Source organism: Crotalus tigris, unplaced genomic scaffold, assembly GCF_016545835.1.
Source record: "Crotalus tigris isolate CLP2741 ecotype Arizona unplaced genomic scaffold, ASM1654583v1 scf7180000020823.416525, whole genome shotgun sequence".
NCBI classification, from domain to species: Eukaryota; Metazoa; Chordata; class Lepidosauria; order Squamata; family Viperidae; genus Crotalus; species Crotalus tigris.
Genome location: NW_024098200.1, coordinates 156,836 through 179,328, shown reverse-complemented (window position 1 = coordinate 179,328; position 22,493 = coordinate 156,836). Strand labels below are relative to the sequence as shown.

Sequence of the window (22,493 nt, the reverse complement as noted above, 5' to 3'; positions counted from 1 at the left end):
TCACCAGGTTTACTCTCTGATCCCCTTAAAGATGTCTACCCACTTGATCACCTTAAAGAGGACTAATACCTTTTCTATAAAGCCTTTGTAAGGTGACATCAGGACTACTGCAGTTTTGGTCACCATATTACAAAAAAGATGTTGAGACTTTGGAAAAAGGGCAGAGAAGAGCAACTAAGATGATTAAGGGCCTGGAGGCTGAAAGATATGAAGAATGGCTGCAGGATTTAGGTTTGGCTAGTCTAGAATCTAGAGAAAAGAAGAAATAGGGGGGGGGACATGAGAGCAGTATTCCAGTATTTGAGGGGCTGCCACAAAGAAGAGGGGGTCAATTTATTTTCCAAAGCCCCAGAAGGCAGGACAAGAAGCAACGGATGGAAACTAATCAAGGAGAGAAGCAACCTGGAATTAAGGAGAAACTTCCCAACAGAGAGGACAACTAACCAGTGGAACAGCTTGCCACCAGAAATTGTGGGAGCTTCATCACTGGAGGTTTTTAAGAAGAGACTGGACAGCCACTTGTCTGAAATGATATAGGGCAGGGGTCTGAATTGTTTTGTTTTTTTTTCTCCAATTCATCATCTTTCTGCATTCATAAGAGCCGTGGTGGCGCAGTGGTTGGAATGCAGTACTGCAGGCGACTTCTGCTGACTGCCGGCTGCCATCAGTTTGGCAGTTCAATTCTCACAGGCTCAAAGTTGGGTGGGTAAACTGAGGACCCAGATTGTTGGGGGCCATAGGCTGACTCTGTAAACCGCTTAGAGAAGGCTGTAAAGCATTGTGAAGCGGCATATAAGTAAGTGCTATTCCTATTGCTATATGACAGGGGTCTTCAAACTTGGCCTTTTTATGACTTGTGGACATTATGACTTGTGAGAGATGGATAGATAAAGAGAGAGAGAGAGATACCAATGAAGGAGATGGATGGATGATAGATATGGATGGATTAGATCAGTGGTTCTCAACCTTTTTAATGCCGTGACCCCCAACCGGTCATAAGTTGAGGACTACTCAACCGGTTGTAAGTCGAGGACTACTCAACTGGTGCAGCACCGTTTGCAGAATGGGACTTTTGGCGGGCTCAGCAGGGCAGAGACAGCCTGGACAATTCCTGTTGGCTTTTGAAAGCCAATAGAATTAGACTCTATTCAAGAGAGTCTATTCTATTGGCTTTCAAAAGCCAATAGAATAAAAGGGAGTAGCACAGTTAAGGAAAAGGGGAAAAAATGGTGGACTGCGTTGTTTGGCGACCCCCGTGAAATTGTCGTTCGACCCCAAATGGGGTCCCGACACACAGGTTGAGAACCACTGTATTAGATAATGATATAAATGGATGGATGCTGGCTGGAGAATTCTGGGAGTTGGTCCACAAGTCATCAAAGGGCCAAGTCTGAAGAGCCCTGATATAGGGAATCCTGCTTGAGCAAGGAACTGGACTAGATGACCTCCGAGGTCCCTTCCTGCCAATTCTGATTCTAAATGCAAACTAACCATCACGGGAGCCCGGAAGTCTGTCCTGCAATCTGGCTTTTTACCCCTCTAACTTTTCTTACATCTACCGTCGTGGAACGCGAAGTATCCAATTCTCCCCGAAGGCGAGTTCGGATTGGCTGCCGCTGCATCGCCGGATGTTCTATCTCCGCGCATGCGCTCTGACGCCTCTCCCGGGTGCGGATCCGCGGCTGGAGGCGCTGCCGATCGCGGAGACGGAGCGGGGAGTCGCCGGTCCGACGGCAGCGCGGGGACCCGGCGCGCCGTGCAAGGCCGGAGGATGGTGGGCGGCGCGGCCGTGCAGGGCCCGGTGAGTTTGCATGAGCTGCTGCTGGCCGGGGCACCCGCCGCTGCTCCTGCCGCCGCTGCTCCGGCTCCGTCGGCCGCCCCGGTTGCTGGTGGTAGCGCTGCTGCTGCGGGCGGCGCCTCCCCCGGGGTTGCTCCCCCGGGGGAGGAGGAGGAGGTCTGCGTCGTAGGCATCTTCGGCAAGACGGCGCTGCAGCTGGGCTCGGAGAAGTCGGCGCTGGTCAACACGGTCTGCGATCGGCAGGTCTTCCCTCTGTTCCAGCGGGAGGGCGGCGCGGGGAGGGTCGGGTCTCCTGCCGGGGGCGGCGCTGAAGCAAGCCCGGACCCGGTGGCTGACTCCCCCCCTCGCCCTTCCTCCTCCTCCTCCTCTTCCTCCTCCTCTTCCTCGGCCAGCCCCTTCCAGGGCGACTACAACCACCTGCAGGCCTTCTACAGCCAGGAGAGCAAGGTGCTCTACCTGGTCCTCACGGCCATCAGCGACAGCCACCAGCTCTTGCAAGCTTGCAAGGATCTGGAAGCCATGGGGGGCTCGCTCCGGGCTTCTGCCAGCTTGGGGGCCCAGGCGGGCTCGCCGCTGCCCCACGCCGAAGCCCACGAGTTCTGGAAGCAGCAGGAGAAGATGCACTGCCTCAACCTGCTCTACCTCTTCTCCGTCTGTCACATCCTGCTGATGGTGCATCCCACCTCCTCCTTCGACATCACCTACGACCGGGTCTTCCGGGCTCTGGACGGCTTGCGGCAGAAGGTGCTGCCCATCCTCAAAGCCGCCATCAAGGACTGCCCGGTTGGCAAGGACTGGAAGCTCTTCTGCCGGCCGTGCCCGCCTCGCCTGCTCTTCCTCTTCCAGCTCAACCGGGCCCTGAAGGTGGAGCCTCCGCCGGGCCGAGGGCAGGAGCTGGGGGGCCCGCTGGAGAAGCCGCCCCCCAAGAAGCACTCGCCCAAACGACGGCTGCAGCATGCCTTGGAGGACCAGATTTACCGCATCTTCCGCAAGAGCCGGGTGCTGACCAACCAGAGCATCAATTGCCTCTTCACCGTGCCGGCTAACCAAGCATTTGTCTACATCGTGGCCGGTGGGGCCCAGGAGGGTGAGGACCCCATTGCTGTCTTGCTGGAGCAGCTGAGAAACAACTGCACCGCTCGGGAGACCGACACCTCGCTGGGCCCGGCCTTGGCGGGGCCGCGACGGTACCACATGATGCGTCACGGGAGACAGCAGTTGTCGTTCCACGCCGAAAGTAGCGGTGGCACTTGCGGGAGCAGCAGTTCCAGCTGCTCCGGGCAATTGGTGGATTGCACCTTAAAGGAATTCCTGTTCCAGCATGTGGAGCTCGTCCTTTGCAAAAAGGGCTTTGACGACAGCGTGGGGAGGAACCCCCAACCTTCCCACTTTGAGCTGCCCACCTACCAGAAGTGGGTCACCACGGCCCTGAAGCTTTACGAGGTGGCCATTGAAGGGAAGGAGAATGAATCCTCGCTCGGTGGAGAGCTGACCTCCAAGATCATGGGTAGCATCAAGGTCCTGGAGGGCTACTTGGACATTGACACCAAGTTTTCCGAAAACCGCTGTCAGAAAGCCCTTCCCATGGCTCATAGTGCCTACCAGTCCAACCTGCCCCATAACTACACCATGACCATCCACAAGAGCCAGCTGGCCCAGGCCTTGAGGGTCTACAGCCAACACGCACGGGGTCCGGCCTTCCACAAGTATGCCCTGCAGTTGCACGAAGACTGCTACAAATTTTGGAGCAATGGGCACCAGTTGTGTGAAGAGCGGAGTCTGACAGACCAGCACTGCATGCATAAATTTCATTTGCTGCCCAAATCAGGTGAGTTCAGGACTTTTTGGAGTAAAAAAAAAACTCATCAAAGGACATTGTGGTCTTCTTAGAAGCAAATATCTGAGAATAGAATAGAATAGAATAGCAGAGTTGGAAGGTCCAACCCCCTGCTCAGGCAGGAAATCATATACCATTTCAGATAAATGGCTGTCCAATCTTTTCTTAAAACCCCCCAGTTTTGGAGCGTTCACAGCTTCTGGAGGCAGGTTGTTCCACTGGTTAATTGTTCTAACTGTCAGGAAGTTTCTCCTTAGTTCTAGGTTGCTTCTCTCCTTGATTTGTTTCTACCCGTTGCTTCTTGTCCGGCCTTCAGGCGCTTTGGAGAAGAGCTTGACTCCCTCTTCTTTGGGCCAGCCCCTGAGATACTGGAAGGCTGCTATCCTGTACCCCCTCGTCCTTCTCTTCGTTAAACCAGACATACCCAATTTCAGCAACCGTTCTTTATATGTTTTAGCCTCCAGACCTCTAATCATCTTTGTTCCTCTTCTCTGCACTCTTTCTAGAGTCTCAACATCTTTTTTTTTTTTTACAGTTCTGTATCTATGCATGTATATATGATTTCCTTTTTGGTTGGGGAAACAGGTTTGTTGGTAAAACAGGTTTTCCAAAAGCACACGAAGCTCAAAACACAGCTTTGCATTTCCTTTAAGGTTTCTAGTCCTCTTCGTTCTTCAGAATACAATATAATATTGATGTAAAGATAGTTCATAGGAAAGGGGAGTCTGTTATTCCCAAATTTTATTGCCCCTTAACCCTGAAAGTACAGAGATTTATAACATATCAGTAATTATGTCTTTATGTAAAAAGCGTAAATACTTTTACATTTTTTTTATTCCCCCTTTATTATTTTTATAAATAATTCAATGCGGTGAACATACTTAACACACCTTCCTCCTCCTATTTTTCCTACAATAACAACAACCCTTTGAGGTGGGTTGAACTGAGAGGGAGAGGGACTGTCCCAAAGTCACCCAGCCCACTTTCATGCCTAAGGCAGGACTAGAACTCACAGTCACCTGGTGATTGGCCCAAAATCATCAGCTTTCATGCTCAAGGTGGGATTAGAATTCACAGTCACCTGGTGATCGGCCCAAAGTCACCCAGCCAGCTTTGATGCCTAAGGCAGGACTAGAACTCACCGTCTCCAGGTGATTGGCCCAAAATTACCCAGTCAGCTTTCATACCTAAGGTGGGACTAGAACTCTCCATTTCCTGGTGATTGGCCCAAGGACACTCCTCTAGCTTTAATGTCAAAGGTAGGACTAGAACTCACCGCCTCCAGGTGACTGGCCCAAAGCCACCCAGCCAGCTTTCATAGCTTAGGTAGGACTTCTCCATCTCCTGGTGATTTACCCACCCAACAAGCTTTTATGCAAAAGGTGGGACTAAAACTCACTGTTTCCTACTGATTGGCTGGCTTTTGTGCCTAAGCCAGGACTAGAACTCACGGTCTCCCGGTTTCTAGCCTTGTGCCTTTTTTTTTTTTAAAGTTTTTATTTTATTTTTTTCCCATTTGTACATCATACAAAATACAATTTTGGAATAAAATAAATTCATAACCATTGGTACCGCCTGCCCATTCCCCCCAGGCCACGTCCACCCTCTCTAAAATCTTCCCTATTTCCCTCCTCTTTCTCTCCTCCCCTCCTACTCTCTTCCCCTCCCCTTCTCCTCTTACCATCCTACTTCCTCCCTACACCTTCTTCTCCTCTCATCCCTCTCAAACACATGAACGCAGCATAGGGGAAATGCCCATAGCCTTGTGCCTTAATCACTAGACCAGGGGTAGGCAACCTTGGCTCTTTTATGACTCATGGACTTCAACTCCCAGAATTCCTCAGCCGGCATGGCTCAGTTTGGAAACCTCTTCCTTTCACCTCAGCATGGCTGGCTCAGGAATTCTGGGAGTTGAAGTCCACGAGTCATAAAAGGGGCAAGTTTGAAGACCCCTGCTCTTAATCTTCGTCCTAAGATAGGGGTAGGCAATCTTGGCTCTTTTATGACTCGTGGACTTCAGCTCCCAGAATTCCTGAGCCGGCATAGCTCAGCATGGAAACCTCCATTTCTTCTCAGCATGGTTGGCTCAGGAATTCTGGGAGCTGAAGTCCGCGAGTCATAAAAGAGTCAAGGTTGCCTACCCCTGCCCTAGACCAAACTGGCTCTCTAATAATCCAATAATCAAAGATCATGCTGTGATCAGCCCTCTGACGGGTTAATCATGAGGTGACAGCATTTTTGTAAAGGATAAAAAGGGCTGATACCACATCCAGGAGATTCTCTTTTTTTCCCTCTTTTTTTTTTTAAATGGACTGGTAATGATCCAGTAACCTAACTCGAAGCTGGAATATTGCAGTTGTTGTTTTGTGGCTGCTGAAACATGGTAGGTTGACAGTTTTGTGTGGAAAAGATATACATCACTTGGCCAAACAAAAATGTAAACAGTTGTGTCTAAGAAGCAAAACCATCCAACCGAACCGTTGCAAAGGAATGAAAACGATGCCATTTGACTCTTTCTTGCCACTTTTCTGTGTAGGGGAAAAAACGGAACCGGATCGGAATCCGCCCGTGTTGTACCATAACAGCCGGGCCCGTTCTACCGGTGCCTGCAACTGCGGGAGAAAACAAGCACCCCGGGACGATCCCTTTGACATCAAAGCTGCAAATTATGATTTCTATCAGGTAATCCCTTTAATCCCTTTCTCTCCAGGAAAGAGAGATCCACAACTGGTTTGTCAGCTTTTCAGTTTTGAAATGGATAAGAAGGCTTGTGTCTTACAGGGCCTGCTAGACCCAAGGTCACATTCACACAGCAAGCTAAGCCATCTGGATTGTTATCGGAGTTGGTTTTAAACCTGCCAAGAACCCCCCCCTCGAGCTACACCCTTATTTTTATTTTATTTTTCATTTATTTATCTGGATCCCACCTTTATTATTTTTATAAATAAAGTGGTGAATATATCGAACCCAACTTCTTCATTTTCCCCACAACAATAATCCTGTGAAGTGGGTTGGGAGAGAGGGCCTGGCCCACAGTCACCTTGCTGACAGGACTAGAACTCACTGTCTCCCGGTGATTGGTCCAAAATCACCCAGCTGACTTGCGTGCCTAATTCGAGACTAGAACTCACCATCTCCCGGTGATTGGCCTGGAGTCACCCATCTAGCTTTCACGCCTAAGACAGGATTAGAACTCCCCATCTCCTGGTGATTGGCCCAAAGTCACCCAGCTGATTTTCGTGCCTAAGATGGGACTAGAACTCCCCATCTCTTGGTGACTGGCCCAAACTCACCCAGATGGCTTTCATGCCTAAGGCGGGACTAGAACTCATCGTCTCCTGGTGATTAGCCCGGAGTCACCCATCTAGCTTTCATGCCTAAGGCGGGCCCAGAATTCACCATCTCCTGGTGATTGGCCCAAACTTATCCAAGTGACTTTCGTGCCTAAGCTGACTAGAACTCACTGACTCCTAGTGATTGGCATGGCTCGTTTAGCAACTGCCTTGCTAAGCAACATAAATTCTGGTTCCCAACTGCAGCCATCAAGTGAAGGACTACCTGTACCATTATTTTCTCCCTAAATTTATTACTAAAGTCACTTAGGGGCCACTCAGAGCAAATTGCATTAATTGTAGTTTGAATGGCCCTTCCAGGTAGGCTACGAGTGCAGCCCTAATATGTTTGAAGGCTGACAGGTTATGGATGTGTGTGTTCCTTCGAACTTCATCATTCATGCTCCCGCTCTCTTTTTCCCTCTCGTTACAGCTGCTGGAAGAGAAATGTTGCGGGAAGTTGGAGCATATCAATTTCCCCGTGTTTCAGCCCAGTACGCCTGATCCAGCCCCGGCCAAGAACGAGGCCTCCCCCAGCCCCCCCGAAGGGGAAGCTGAGAAGCTGAAGGACAAGGAACCCCAAACTCAGGGGGACAGCACCAGCCTCAGCTTGGCCCTCAGTCTGGATCAATCCACAGATAGTTTAGGGACTTACCCTGCAGACCCACAGGGTGGAGGCAACAACACCGAAGCGCATGGGGCAGCGTCCGAAGCGAAAGGGGAAAAGAGAGCAAGCTTGGTGGATCGCCAGCCTTCCACGGTAGAATATCTGCCCGGGATGCTTCACTCCAATTGCCCCAAGGGTCTTCTCCCCACTTTCTCCAGCTGGTCTCTGGTGAAGCTGGGCCCTGCCAAAGCCTACAATTTCCACGCCGGCTTGGATCAACAAGGCTTCATCCTGGGCACCAACTACTTAATGCCCTGGGACATTGTCATCCGCACGCGGACGGATGAAGATGGAGACCTGGATACCAATTCTTGGCCGGCCCCTAACAAGGCTGTTCCGGGAAAACGGAGTGCAGTGGTCATGGGCCGAGGAAGGCGGAGGGACGACGTTGCTCGGGCTTTTGTGGGTTATGAATACGAAGATGCCCGAGGCCGGAGGTTCATGTGCTCGGGACCGGAAAAGATCATGAAAGTGATGGGTGGAGGACCTAAAGAATCGGCCGTCAAAGCCCTCAATTCCGACATGCCCCTTTACATCCTATCGTCCAATCCAGGGAGAGGACTTAAGCCACACTATGCTCAGCTGATGAGGCTCTTTGTGGTGGTCCCTGATGCTCCCCTGCAAATAATATTGACCCCCCAGGTAAGACATGTAGAATCCTTGAGCATTGAGTTGGTTCTCAATGCGTTACCTTTCTATCTTTCTACATTTAATTCGCTCGTTATCCCGTCTTTGTTATTTCTGCAAATAAATGAAGGCGGCAAGCATATCTAACATGCCTTTCTCCTCCTATTTTACCCAAAACAACCCTGTGAGGTGGGTTGGGCTGAGAGGGACTGGCCCAAGGTCCCCCATTTGGCTTTTGGGCCTAAGGCGGGACTAGAAGTCACTGTCTCCTGGTGATTGGCCCAAAGTCACCCAGTCAGCTTTCCTGGCCGATGCAGGACTAGAACTCACTGTCTCCTGGTGATTGGCCCAAAGTCACCCAGTCAGCTTTTCTGGCCGATGCAGGACTAGAACTCACTGTCTCCTGGTGATTGGCCCCTTTTTACCCAGCTAGCTTTCATGGCTAAGGTGAGACTACAACTCACTGTCTCCTGGTGATTGGCCCAAAGTCACCCAGTCAGCTTTCCTGGCTGATGCGGGACTAGAACTCACTGTCTCCTGGTGATTGGCCCAAAGTCACCCAGTCAGCTTTCATGACCAATGCGGGACTAGAAATCACTTGTCACCTGGTGATTGGCCCCTAGTTACCCAGCTAGCTTTCATGGCTAAGGTGAGACTACAACTCACTGTTTCCTGGTGATTGGCCCAAAGTCACCCAGTCAGCTTTCCTGGCTAATGCAGGACTAGAACTCACCATCTCCTGGTGATCGGCCCATAGTTACCCTGCTGACCTCTAATCTGTTATGTGCTTTATGCAAAAGGAACCAAAAATTAAAGCTGCTTCTTTCTCATCTCTTTCAGGTACAGCCAGGGCCGCCTCCTTGCCCTATATTTTACCCAGAGAAGCAAGAGATAACTCTGCCCCCCGACGGGCTGTGGGTTCTTCGCTTCCCTTACGCCTACGTGACGGAACGCGGTGCCTGCTTCCCTCCGAAGGAGAACCAGCAATTGATGAATTACAAGATCCTTCGTGGAATCCTCAAGGCCGTGATACAATAGACCAGCAGTCCCCAAACTTTCTAGCTTGGCGTCCTGGCCCAGCAGGAGTAGGGGGGGGCATGTGAGTGGCAGGCGCACATGCGCGCGCACAGCTCCATTTGTGGAAGCAGTGGGCCCGCACACCCTCCACTTCCATGAGCGGAGAGCGCGTGTGCTTGTGTGTGGAGCACCCCACGTGCAAGCAGATGGCGCTAGCGCACGAGTAGAGGACACTTGCGCATATGCACGAAGCTTCAGTTGTGCAAGTGGCGGGCGCACATGCACGCTTGCCCATCTCTCCCAGTTTCAAACAGGCCACAGCCTGGAGATTGGGGACCCCTGCAATAACCTTAACTCTCTGAACTGGATCTGCAATTCTTGAGTTTACTATGACCGTTATTATTTTTAAAAAATATAATACTTTGTCCCAGCCAGAGCTGAAATAATGGATTTTGATTGCATTCAGCTGGTGTGCTTGCAGCAATCACTGGTTTCACTGAGCAGAGCCACCATACAGCAAAAAAAAAAAAAAAAAAAAGTCTTGGTATTGATATGGCATGTTAAGTGCCAAGTCCTGTTTGTGGTATTATCATTGTGGATGTGTCAGCAGTATAGCACAGCGAAGGTTCGGCATGCCATGCTCTGTTGATCGTAATGAAGGAAGAAAAAAAAAATATAATAAAGCATTTTTCCTCCAATTGTTCATTGTAACTGTTCCATTTTATTTCCAAACAAAACTTGCTGGCTGGGGAATTCTGGGAGTTGAAGTCCGCAGGTCCTCAAGTGGTCATGGTTGAGAAACTGATAACTCAATGCAACTCGGTCTCCTAATATCCTTCTTTTCTTCTTTAAGTTGATAAGAAACCATAAGTACCTGACATTAAAGAAGCACTGTAGAACACGAAAGGATTAAAATCCAAATAAAAACAGAGGCATTTCGCAGCCCGCTTGAATAAAAGTGCCACTTGGCATTCTGCAGTTCTCCGTAAGGATTATATAAAAGATTTAGGATAGTGGTTCTCAAACTTTTTAATGCTGCGACCCCCCCAACCGGTCGTAAGTTGAGGACTAAACTGTTTGAAAGTCGAGGACTACCCAACCGGTTGTAAGTCGAGGACTTTCCTTGCCCGGGAGCGCTGCGCATGCGTGGTGCCGCCCCCTGCGCCGGCCAAAGCATAGCTGGCAAGCGGCAGAGACGGAGCAGGCCGACCACCGGCTGGGCCACCAGCTGGCCCAGCCCAAGAGAGGTAAGGCACCCGCTGGAAAAAGGGAAAAAAAATGGCGGGCAGCCTTGCTTGGTGACCCCCCGTGAAATGGTCGATCGACCCCAAATGGGGTCGTGACCCATAGGTTGAGAACCGCTGATTTAGGAGTTCTTAGCCCTCGGGCAGATTGATGTACTGATAGTCCTCAACTATCACAACTGAGCCCAAAATTTATGTTTATTTAGGCAGCACATTAGAAGCACTGGCATTGTTGAAGGCCTTGATGAACCAGGTGAGGAGATGTTTCTAAAACTTACCCATGGATGTCAAGTCTTATGCAGATTTGTTCTGTAGTTAGGTGGGCAGGCTTGGATGGGGTGTTAGTTTTTTTTTTTAAATCCCACCTTTATTATTTTTATAAATAACGCAAGGCAGCGAACGTATCTAATACCCCCTCTGCCTTCCATTTTCCCTACCACAACAGTCCTGTGGGGCAGGGTGGGATGACAGAGAAATGACTGACCCAAAGTCACCCCAGCCAGCTTTCATGACTAAGGCAGGACTAGAACTCACAGCCTCTTGGTGTTTGGCCCAAAGTCACCTAACTGGCTTTCATGCCTAAGGTGGGACTTGAACTCACCGTCTCCTTGTTTCTAGCCCAATGCCTTCAACTCTAGACCCAATATAGCCATCATGTGAGAGTGCCTACCACATGCCGCCAAAATGCCGAATACTCCAACATTTTCCATATCTTAGCGGACAAGGAAAAAAGATTTCTCAATACGCATTACAAGAAAAAGGACGAATCGTGCTGCGTTGCTGAATTTTTAAGAAAATTTGTGAGTTATTAAAAATGAAGGTTTTAGTGCAATAAATAAGTGTTATGTTTTACTGTATTATTCATTACACCTGGCAGTTTTGAAGAGTGAGGGGACTTGTACATGAAAACAGCTGGGTAGGAAATGTTGAAGAAACAGACACGCTCTTAAATGTTTCATTGCAATCAAAACCCAGAAAATCTCCACGAAACAGATGATTAACTCAATAAAACAAAAGCTAGCCATTTTTGCAATAGATCAAAATCAGGTTTGGCAACAGGTTAAGCAAACAATCATTCTGGATGGGCTGAAATTAATTCAAGGGACAAGGCAAAAATGAGCATAGTTAAATGTACATAAATACACTGGCACAAAGTTTAATATGAAAGTAAGTGAGCCGTTTCAAGAGCTATAGGAATTGTTGAACAGGATTGTGGGCTGTGAGTTTCATGTATTTATGATGTTTTTATATGCTTTTATATATATATATTCTTAAATTGCTGTATTTTTCCTTTTTTATAGTTTTTGTACTGTACTAGGGTTTAATTGTTGATAAGCTGCCCAGAGTCATATATAGGTAGTCTAAGAACTAAGGAGAAATTTCCTGACAGTGAGAACAATTAACCAGTGGAACAACCTGCCTCCAGAAGCTGTGAATACTCCAACACTGGAAGTTTTTAAGAAGAGACTAGACAGCCATTTGTCTGAAATGGTATAGGATTTCCTGCCTGAGCAGGGGGTTGGACCAAGGTCCCTTCCAACTTTATTATTATTATTATTATTATTATTATTATTATTATTATTATTATTATCATCATCATCATCATCATCATCATTATCCTCAACGTATGACAAAAATTCAGCTGAAAATTTGGATTGCTAAGCAAGATGGTTTTGTGAAGTGAGTTTTACCCCATTTTATGACCTTGTGCCACAATTGTTAAGTGGATCACTGTTGCTAAGTTTGTAACACAGTTTTTAAATGAATCTGGCTTCCCCAGTGACTTTGCTTGTCAGATCGCAAAGATACTGGAATCATCACAAATACATACCAGTTGCTAAGCTCCCAAATTTTGATCACATGACATAGGGTTGCTGCAATGATTGTGTGAAAAACAGCGCTAAATCACTTTTTTTTTTCAATGCTGTTGTAACTTCAAGCTGATTGTAAATGATTGTAAATCAACCTGCATGAGATAGACAGTTATATAAATTTGATAAATACATAAACAGCCTCTGTACATGGATACAGCTGGAATTGTGTCCTGAATTTGCCCTGCAGTGGAAGATGTGGGAAAGACCTCATTTTAATCAAGAAATGGCTGTCTTTGTGTATAACTAAAACTTTTCAATATAGCCATTCCTTCCGCCGCTGCTCCAGTTTTTTTGGAGCACAGATTTTATTCAGAGAAATATTCAGTGGCTTTTTCCCTTTAGGATTTCAACATAAAGGCAGGCAACCCAATTTAGTTCAGACAATCCAGGTGGTGAAACTGGTATAATTGTGCAAAAATGGGTTATTGTGGTAACTGTAAAATCTCTTAGCCCTTGACTTACAACTTTCAAACAGTTTGAAGTTTTGTTGGACCTACCTGGGGAGGCTTATGATTTGACATTTTGTTGGACCTACCTGGGGAGGCTATGATTTGACATTCTAAAGGTCAGACCTCCCACCTCACCAGTGATCACATGACTGAAATTTGGGTGCTTGGTAAGCAGGCTGCATTTATGGCTGTATATAGTATCCCAGTCACGCCTAGTATAGTGGTTTTGCCAATCCCTGGCATTTTTTTCCAGTCTGGCAAAACTGTACCCAGAGCAAACCATTGGTTCCGTTAGTGACCGTAGCATTTGCTTAACGACCGCAACGGTTTATGACAATGCCATTTGCTTAGGGACTGCCACACAGTGGGTTGTAAAATCAGGTCATTCACAAGACGCTTTTAAGACCCATCAGAAGTTACAACTATAATGGGCAGGTTCCAATATGGTTGTAACTTGTGCTGTGAAACATGATTGTGAAGACGACTAAACGTAACCCTTAACCAAGAGATTAACAATATAGATCACATTGTGGCACATTTCCTACCAGACCAGACATTTTGACCTTGGTGGGATAAAGTTGCCTGAAAATCTGTAAAGCATCTTTGGTTGCAGCTGGAGAATTAAGTGTGCTATTTTTTTCTTCACAATTTTTATTTATCGCATTTATATGCCACCCTTCTCACAAAGCATGATTCTGCAAGGTGTACAATGAAAATACAGAATAACAGAGTTGGAAGGGAGTTTGGAGGTCTTCTAGTCCAACCCCCTGCTCAAGCAGGAGACCCTATACCAGGGGTAGGCAACTTTGGCTCCTTTATAACTCATGGCTGGCTCAGGAATTCTGGGAGTTGGTCCACGAGTCATAAAAGAGCCAAGATTGCCTACCCCTGCCCTATACCATTTCAAATGGCTGTCCAATCTGTTCTTAAAAGCCTCCAGTGATGGAGCACCTACAACTTCTAAAGACAAGCTATTCCACATCACCAAATCATAAAGTAAACAATAAAATTATATATTATGGTTCATCATGCAGTCAACTGGATGTTTAAAGTGGATTTGGCATTTTTATCTATTTTTAACCATTTTATTTTGAATGCTTCCCAACGACTTGGGATAGACAGATGTTGTTCTTTGATGGTGTTAAAAGTTATGGTTGCAGGATAGAAGATGTTCCAAGCAATGCTGTCTTTTGCAATTGACTAACAGTGATTTTGTCAATGCCAATGTCATTCAAGTATGCTCCAGTTTTGGGATCACATCCAAAGTGCCTGTGATTATTGGGGCTACCTTTGCTTTCCTTTGCCAGTCATTCTATCTGCAGGTCTTTGTATTTTGTTATGTTCTCTGTTTTTCCTCTTCTGTTCTGTTGTTGTTATGATTATTGGACTACCTTTGCTTTCTTTTGCCACAGTTGTTCTATTTATACCTGCAGGTCTTTTTATTTTGTTATCTCCTCCTCCTCCTCATCATCAGACCAAAGGACTTGTTGAGAGTGTCAGAAGTAAGTCTTCATCCTGGTTCATCCAAGCTGCGGATAAATAAGCAACATGGCGACTGCTTTGGGAAGAAGGTTACAGTTTATTGAAGAAGCAGAAAGATGGTCCTTGCAAGAAAGAGCAGAAGAGAGGCAAGAGGAGTTGAACACATGGGCAGTAGGTTTTTATACCCCCTCTAGCCTTGTTTGGAATAGTTTCCTGTTCCTGTGGCATGAACCTTGAGGCTATTTCTGAGTGTTTTTCTAGGCCTTGATATCTGTGGTTTAATCCTATTATCATATCCTGCTTCCCAGGTGATGAGGCTAATGACTCCTAGAGTTTTGGTGGGGCATGCAGATTTTCTCTTTGTCTTCTTGAGTGCTCTGGCTTCAACTTTCTGATGTTTTTACATCTGCATTTGTATGGGGCTAGCTCTTGCTTGGGGCAGAGAGATAGCTTTGGGGCCAGGTTTGGTTTTAAAAAAAATCCTTTTGAGGAAAAATATATTTTTCTGCCCTTTTAATATTTCTTTCTCTGAGCTAACTTCCCTCAAGAGCAGTGGTTCTCAACCTGTGGGTCGGGATCCCATTTGGGGTCGAACGACCATTTCACGGGGGGAGGGGGCGCCAAACAACGCAGTCCGCCATTTTCCCCCCTTTTTCTGAGCTGTGCTACTCTCTTTTATTCTATTGGCTTTTGAAAGCCAATAGAATAGACTCTCTTGAATAGAGTCTAATTCTATTGGCTTTCAAAAGCCAATCGGAATTGTCCAGGCTGTCTCTGCCCTGCTGAGCCCGCCAAAAGTCCCATTCTGCAAATGGTGCTGCACCAGTTGAGTAGTCCTCGACTTACGACCGGTGGAGTAGTCCTTGACTTACGACCAGTTGGGGGTCGCGGCATTAAAAAGGTTGAGAACCACTGCTCAAGAGCATTAGGACAGCCACCTTCTTAAGCCACCATTGCCCAGTTGGAAAGGGAACCCCTTCCCCTACAGATAATAACACAATTAAAATTAATATTATTTATTGAGTTCATGCATTGCTCCCCCCGCCCCCGGGCCAGATTTCCACCATTTGCCCCTGGAATGAATAACAATAACAGCAACGATCATAAAAGACATCCAGGCATTTTTTTAATGGTGGGAGAAACAACCCCCCCCCGCAGTCTCCCATCGCGTCCGTCACTCAGCAACCGTTACTTCCGCTCTGACCTCATCCCCTGAGTTTGACGCGCCCCTCTCTCTCTTTTTCTCTCTTGTCTGTGTCTCGGCTTCTTTCTTTCTGACGGCAGGCCCTCCCCCCTCTCCCCAACGTCCCTTCCCCGGCCAATCGGGTGCGCGGGTGCGCTCGCGCTCCCTCCTGCCCCGCCGCGATTGGTAACGGCGGCGGTCGGAGTGGGCGGGGCGGCGCGTGGTGGCGAGTCTCCTCAGGCTGCCGGCTCAGAAGGGCCGGGAGAGGCGCGCCGGTCGGTCGTTCGGCGGGATAGCTCTGGCTCTCGGATGACGGCGCGGCCATGTCGACCGTTTTCTACCTCGTCTCCACGCTGGGCGGCTATCTCCTCACCTCGGCTCTCCTGCTGAAATTCCCCGGCTTGCTTCACCGGCGCAAGCGCCACCGGTTCCGGTGCCGGCACATCTCCCACCGCGGAGGTGAGAGCAACGCCTGCGCGAAAGCGTCCTTTTCGGCGTCAAAGAGGGTCCTTTTGGGGGGCCGACCGTCTTTTTGCCCCCTCCCCATCCTCCCCTTCTCTGCATAGAATGGGGGCGTTTTGAATTCCGCCCCATTTGCCAAGCTTGGATATATATATATATATATATATATATATATATATATATATATATATATATATATATATTATATATTAAATCTGATTTGATAATTTAGCCGCCTGGAGTCACTTGCAAGCGAATGGGCGGCCATATCAATTCTGTAAATAAAATAAAATAAAATGTTATTGTTGTGGATCGTCGCACAGCCGGCCAGATCTTTAGACTCGATTTGGCATTTTTTTTTTTTTTTACCCACCCAGAGTCACTTGAGCGTGAGTGGGCGGCCGTATCAATTAACTAAATAAATAGTAAATAAATAATAAAATAAAATTTCATTATTGTGGATCGTCGCACCAGCCAGCCAGATCTTTAGACTGGATTTGGCTTTTAAAAAAAAAAAAAAAAAAAAAAAATTCACCCAGAGTCACTTGGACGTGAGTGGGTGGCCGTATCAATTCTCTAAATAAAATAAATAGTAAATAAATAATAAAATAAAATTTTATTGTTGTGGAAAAATAATAAAATAAAAATGTTATTGTTGTGGATCGTCACACAGCCAGCCAGATCTTTAGACTGGATTTGGCTTTTTTTTTTTTTTTAAATCCACCCAGAGTCACTTGAGCGTGAGTGGGCGGCTGTATCAATTAAATAAAATAATAGTAAATAAATAATAAAATATTTTTTTTATTATTGTGGATCATCGCACAGCCAGCCAGATCTTTAGACTGGAGTTGGCATTTTTTTTTTTTATCCACCTATGGACTCCTCTACCTGTTACGATTATTAAACGCTAGGCTATTTTTTTTTCTTAATTCTTGGTGCATTAAAGAAATATTTTGGAGCATATTTTATCTAGTTATTCATTACATTTGGATCGTTTTTAACTAGTGGCCGGATAGGATTTGGATCGTTTTTTAAATTGCAACTGGAAAGGATCTAGATAGCTTGACAATAGTGGTTTGATAGGATTTGGATCATTTTTAAATGGCAGAATTCGGATAGTTTCCCAACAGTGCCAGAATGCATGCTGCTATAAAACAGATAATTAGAAACCAGCTTTTTTTTGGGGGGGGGGGGGAAGAATGAGATTTCAGAGTGTTTATCATTTTCTCTACAGACCCCCCCCCCACCAGATAGAAATAAACGAACGATGTCTTCCGGGGACAGTGAGACAGGCAGCCTATAAATTTGATAAATAAATAGTGGATCATTTTTAAATAGCATTTGGATGGGCTTTTTGTTTATAAAAGGTTGGCTGTGGCAGACCACAATAATTCGATATTGATTGCCAGATGGGGGGGAGGTGTGAGTCAAGAGGGCAGGTTGTGAGACTTTCAGCCAGTGAAAAGACAGCGGAGCTAGGAGAATATAAACTGGGGGGCCTTGATGTATGTTTTGCGGGGATGATCATTAAGAGAGACACTGTTGAGCCAAAAAAATAAGTCAGAAGATCTGTATTCTGGGGAATAATTTGTGTTTATTTGTCAAATTTATATGCCGCCCATCTCGTTGTCCCCAGTCCCTCATTGACTCTCAGCGGCTTCTATATTTTTTGAGTAAGATTAGAGTGAGGACAAGATAAGATAAATTTCTATCTGGTGGGGTATCTGTAGAGAATATGATAAATGCTATGGGATTTCTTCCCCTCCCCCCCAAAAAAGCTGATTTCTAATTATCTGTTTTATAGTAGCGTGGATACACTGCATGTACCTCTGAATGGGGCATGGTACAGGCAACTGTATGTTGGCTTGCAAGGTAATTTTTACTTAGCGATCCTAGCTTGCACGGTGTTGTGTGAGCATGGTTGGGATAAAACTGGGTGTTGATTATATTTGTGGGCGAAAAGGTAGCCCAACTGTCCAGGATTGGTTTTTTTTTATTATTACTGTTGGCAAAGGATGCTGCATGTGATAGGGCTGCATGTAACATTGATAATCTAGCCTAGATCTTCTCTAGCTTACTACAAGGGCCGTGTGAAAGCTTCGATCCAAGGCATGAGGTCCTATGGAGATCAAGGTCCGCAGGCCTATTTTGTGATGACCTTGGTGTATGGAAGATTGGGATGGGAGGGGACTACATGGGGAGAACAATTAAATAGGGAAGGAAGGGGGAGGGGAGGAGAAGGACGGCAGAAAACGGAGGAAGGAAGAGGGAGGGAGAGGGAGGAATGAAAACAGGAAGGGAGGGAGGAAAGAAGATAGGGAGGAAGAGGGAGGGAGGAAGGAAGGAAGAGCAGGAGAGGGAGGGAGGAAAGGAGAGAGGAAGGAAGGAAAGCAGGAGAGGGAGGGAGGAAAGGAGATGGGAAGGAGAAGGAAGGGAGGAACGGAGGGAGGAAGGAAGGAAGGAAGAGCAGGAGAGGGAGGGAGAAAAGGAGAGGAAGGAGAAGGAAGAGCAGGAGAGGGAGAGAGAAGAGGAAGGAAGGAAGGAAAGCAGGAGAGGGAGGGAGGACAGGAGATGGGAAGGAGAAGGAAAGGAGGAAGGAAGAGCAGGAGAGGGAGGGAGGAAAGGAGAGGAAGGGAGGAAAGCAGGAGAGGGAGGAAAGGAAGGAAAGGAGAGAGGAAGGAAGGAAGGAAGGAAGGAGAGCAGGAGAGGGAGGGAGGACAGGAGATGGGAAGGAGAAGGGAGGAAGGAAGAGCAGAAGAGGGAGGGAGAAGAGGAAGGAAGGAAAGCAGGAGAGGGAGGGAGGACAGGAGATGGGAAGGAGAAGGGAGGAAGGGAGGAGGGAAGAGCAGGAGAGGGAGGGAGGAAAGGAGAGGAAGGAAGGAAGGAAAGCAGAAGAGGGAGGAAAGGAGAGAGGAAGGAAGGAAGGAGAGCAGGAGAGGGAGGGTGGAAGGAAGGAAGGAAAATGGAGGGAAGGAAAAAATATGCTGTGTGTTTGGGAAACTAAAGTCAAAAAGGAAAAAATCTTCTACTATATCTGAACGAAGGGGGTCTGATCCTGTTCTGTTGATCAATCCATGCAGGAAAGTGAGAGGTGTAGGTTTAAATACACATCAAATGTCTTTGTGTATGAATTGATACCATCTCACTTCTTGAAAGTGGATAGTGCTATGAAGAACCAGAGAGAGTTTGGGGAGAAATTTTGCAAAATTCTGAATGAAAGCAATCTGGGGGGGGGGGGGGAGAATTAAAGTGAGAGAATGCAGACAAAGCGATTGAGGCATTTGGAGACCTGAATAATAAAGGGGAACAATGACCGGGATGTCTCTGTAAAAGAAAATCAGGACTGTTTTATTTTTATTTTTCTTCTGTTTATTATTGATCGGTACGTTTTGTTCCCCCGTCTGTAGTTTGCATAAGGTTGCTGGCCCTAAAGAGAACAGCATGGGGGGAGGATAGGTCTGCCTGAGTGGAAAAATATTATACTGGAGATGGACTGAATAGGGAGAAGCCAGAGATCCTTTGCAGAGATTAGGATTTGTTGAGGAACAAAGCCAAAGGAATTTCTGATTTCTGTGGAACCGGCGTCGACCGAGATACGATGATACGAGATACGATGAAGACGAAGTGTCTTCTCAAGGCTGTCTCGAAATATTTATCCATCTGCTCTCCTTTAAAAGGACCACGAGGCTTTTGTGTTCCCTGCACTTCCTTCCCACTCCGAAGCTTTTTAAGGCTCAGCTTATTATCGAGTGAGCGGGAGTGCCTTGTCAAATCCTCCGTTCATCTGAAAGGAGAACTAAAAATCGCTCTTTGCCTTTCAGATCTCCAGGTTGCTTATTATGGGTTAGCTAGCTGGGAAGGAAGAAAAACAGAAGAAGGAAAAAAAAAAAAACAAACCAGGATAAAGGAGGATTTTCTGTGTTGATTTTCCAGATGGCAGAGAAAGGTTAGGCGGAGTCTTCCTTTCAGATAAATAGGATGCTAAACAAAGCAGGTGTGATTTTTGGCAAGACAGTTCCTTCTCCCTCTGTCCCCCCCCCCTCTCTCTTTCCCTCTCCTTCCCTCTTTCTCTTTCTTCTCTCCTTCCCTCCCTCCCCCTCTCTCACTTTCTCTCTCCCCCACTCTCCCTCTCTCCATCCCTCCTGTCTCTTTCTCTCCCCATCCCTCTCTCTCTTTGCCTCCCTCCCCCCTCTTTCTCTCTCCCCTCCCTCTCTCTCCCCCTCCCTCCTCCCTCCCTCTGTCTCTCTTTCTCCTTGAAATTCAAATTTAACCTTGAAGTCTGTCCCTCACTATGCCCTCTCCCTCGCTCGCTCCCTCTCCTTCCCGCTCTCTTTCTCTCACCTCTCCCTCCCTCCCCCTCACACTTTCTCTCTCTCCCCCTCTCCCTCCTTCCTGTCTCTCTTTCTCTCCCCCTCCCTCTCTCCTTCCCTTTCTCTCTTTACCTTCCTCCCCCCCTCTCTCTTTCTCCTTGAAATTCAAATTTAACCTTGAAGTCTGTCCCTCACTATGCCCTCTCCCTCGCTCGCTCCCTCTCCTTCCCGCTCTCTTTCTCTCACCTCTCCCTCCCTCCCCCTCTCACTTTCTCTCCCCCCTCTCCCTCCTTCCTGTCTCTCTTTCTCTCCCCCTCCCTCTCTCCTTCCCTTTCTCTCTTTACCTTCCTCCCCCCCCCTCTCTCTTTCTCCTTGAAATTCAAATTTAACCTTGAAGTCTGTCCCTCACTATGCCCTCTCCCTCGCTCGCTCCCTCTCCTTCCCGCTCTCTTTCTCTCACCTCTCCCTCCCTCCCCCTCTCACTTTCTCTCTCTCCCCCCTCTCCCTCCTTCCTGTCTCTCTTTCTCTCCCCCTCCCTCTCTCCTTCCCTTTCTCTCTTTACCTTCCTCCCCTCCCCCTCCCCCTCTCTCTCTCTTTCTCCTTGAAATTCAAATTTAACTTTGAAGTCTGTCCCTCACTATGCCCCCTCCCTCTCCCTCACTCCCTCTCTTTCCCTCTCTCTTTCTCTCTCCCTCCCTCCCTCCGCCTCTCACTTTCTCTCTCTCCCCCACTGTCCCTCTCCCTCCCTCCTGTCTCTCTTTCTCTCCCCTCCCTCTCTCTTTACCTTCCTCCCCTCCCCCTCCCTCTCTCTCTCTCCCTCCCTTCCTCTCCCTCCCTCCCTCTGTCTCTGTCTGTCTGTCTGTCTCTCTCTCCTTGAAGTTCAAATTTAACCTTGAAGTCTGTCCCTCACTATGCCTCTGTCCCCAAAATGGGGTGGAGATTGCTGCCTTCCTCTTCGTGTCTGGAGTCCCGTTCCCGAAGCAAGCTGCAACCTGAGATTTTAATCGCTAGCGAGAAGGATTTGCATATATGTCAATCCGCAAATGTAAGTGACATATTGCTGTCATCTTGCAGCAGGTAATTACAGTATAGTTGTCACCTGTTTTATGGCGTAGCCTTAGCTTTGTCCTTCCTGTGGTCCCTGAAGACAGCTTTTATTTCCTGAACTTCTCTTTTTTTCCCCCTCCTTTTCCCCCTTCCATTGTTTATCACTGGGCCCTTCTGCTTTTCCACCACCTGGGCCCTGATGGATGCAGAGACCTTTTTCGTGATGTTTTTAATTTGAATGTTTTTTTTTAAATCTCCCTTTGAAGTTGCCTTTCTTATTTTACATCTTCCTGAATCTCTTTTTCTTCCTCTTTGCTTTCCCAAGCATGTCAATCAAGCTATTTGTCTTCGGGAGAGCCATTTGCATCCTGTTATTGAAAAAAGATTGCAGTCTCAGTTTAGCCCTGCTTTGCAAAATGAGGGTAGTTTTATTCATAACTTCTCCCTCTGTTCGTTCTTTCTTTCTTTCTTTCTTTCTTTCTTTCTTTCTTTCTTTCTTTCATCTATCTATCTATCTATCTATCTATCTAATCTTTTTCTTTCTCCCTTTCTCTCTTTCTCTCCCTCCATCCCTTCTTTCTTTTTTCTTTTTCTTTCTCTTTCTTTCTTTCTTTCTTTCTTTCTTTCTTTCTCTTTCTTTCTCTCTCTCTCTTCCTCCCTCCTCTTTCTTTCTTTCTTTCTTTCTTTCTTTCTTTCTTTCTTTCTTTCTTTCTTTCTTCCTTCCTTTCTTTCTCTTCTCCTCTCCCCTCCCCTCCCCTCCCCTCCCTCTTCTTTCTTTCTTTCTTTCTTTCTTTCTTTCTTTCTTTCTTTCTTTCTTTCTTTCTTTCTCTTCCCTCCCTCCCTCCCTCCCTCCCTCCCTTCCTTCCTTCCTTCCTTCCTTCCTTCCTTCCTTCCTTCCTTCCTTCCTTCCTTCCTTCCTTCCTTCCTTCCCAGCAGCTTACAGCAATAAAATCCAGGAGGCTCTGGGCAAGTTTGTGAGTGTTATTCTAGATCTCATACTTTGCTCTGTTAAGCCCATATATTCCAGCTGGATTCTGCCTCTCTGGTTATGCATCTTAGAGGCTGTTCTTTAAAAGCAAGATTCCTTCTTCTAAAACTATGGGGTACAACTTTCCTTCCCCCTCTTTCTTTCCAACTGCGCCTCTGCTAGCAGACACTCTTAAT

At 47.1% G+C, this 22,493-nt stretch overlaps 2 protein-coding genes across 4 annotated transcripts in view; both read left to right on the top strand.

The window, feature by feature from the left end:
* Positions 1-1,630: 1,630 nt before the first annotated feature.
* On the top strand, positions 1,631-9,978 carry SMG8 (SMG8 nonsense mediated mRNA decay factor). The gene is made up of 4 exons (XM_039368558.1): positions 1,631-3,626; positions 6,172-6,317; positions 7,401-8,276; positions 9,102-9,978. The coding sequence occupies exons 1-4, from the start codon at positions 1,646-1,648 to the stop codon at positions 9,297-9,299; spliced, it is 3,201 nt and encodes a 1,066-aa protein (XP_039224492.1). The 5' UTR covers positions 1,631-1,645; the 3' UTR covers positions 9,300-9,978.
* A 5,769-nt stretch (positions 9,979-15,747) lies between these two features.
* Positions 15,748-22,493, top strand: part of GDPD1 (glycerophosphodiester phosphodiesterase domain containing 1) — a 42,661-nt gene continuing 35,915 nt past the window's right edge. Inside the window, exon 1 of one of the 3 annotated variants that reach the window (XM_039368554.1) lies at positions 15,748-15,969. In XM_039368554.1, the coding sequence (XP_039224488.1) occupies positions 15,834-15,969 (136 nt within the window). In that variant the 5' untranslated portion in view covers positions 15,748-15,833. Of the gene's footprint in view, positions 15,970-21,118; positions 21,360-22,493 lie in introns of those variants that run through there. The other 2 variants (XM_039368556.1, XM_039368557.1) reach the window with 2 other exon arrangements.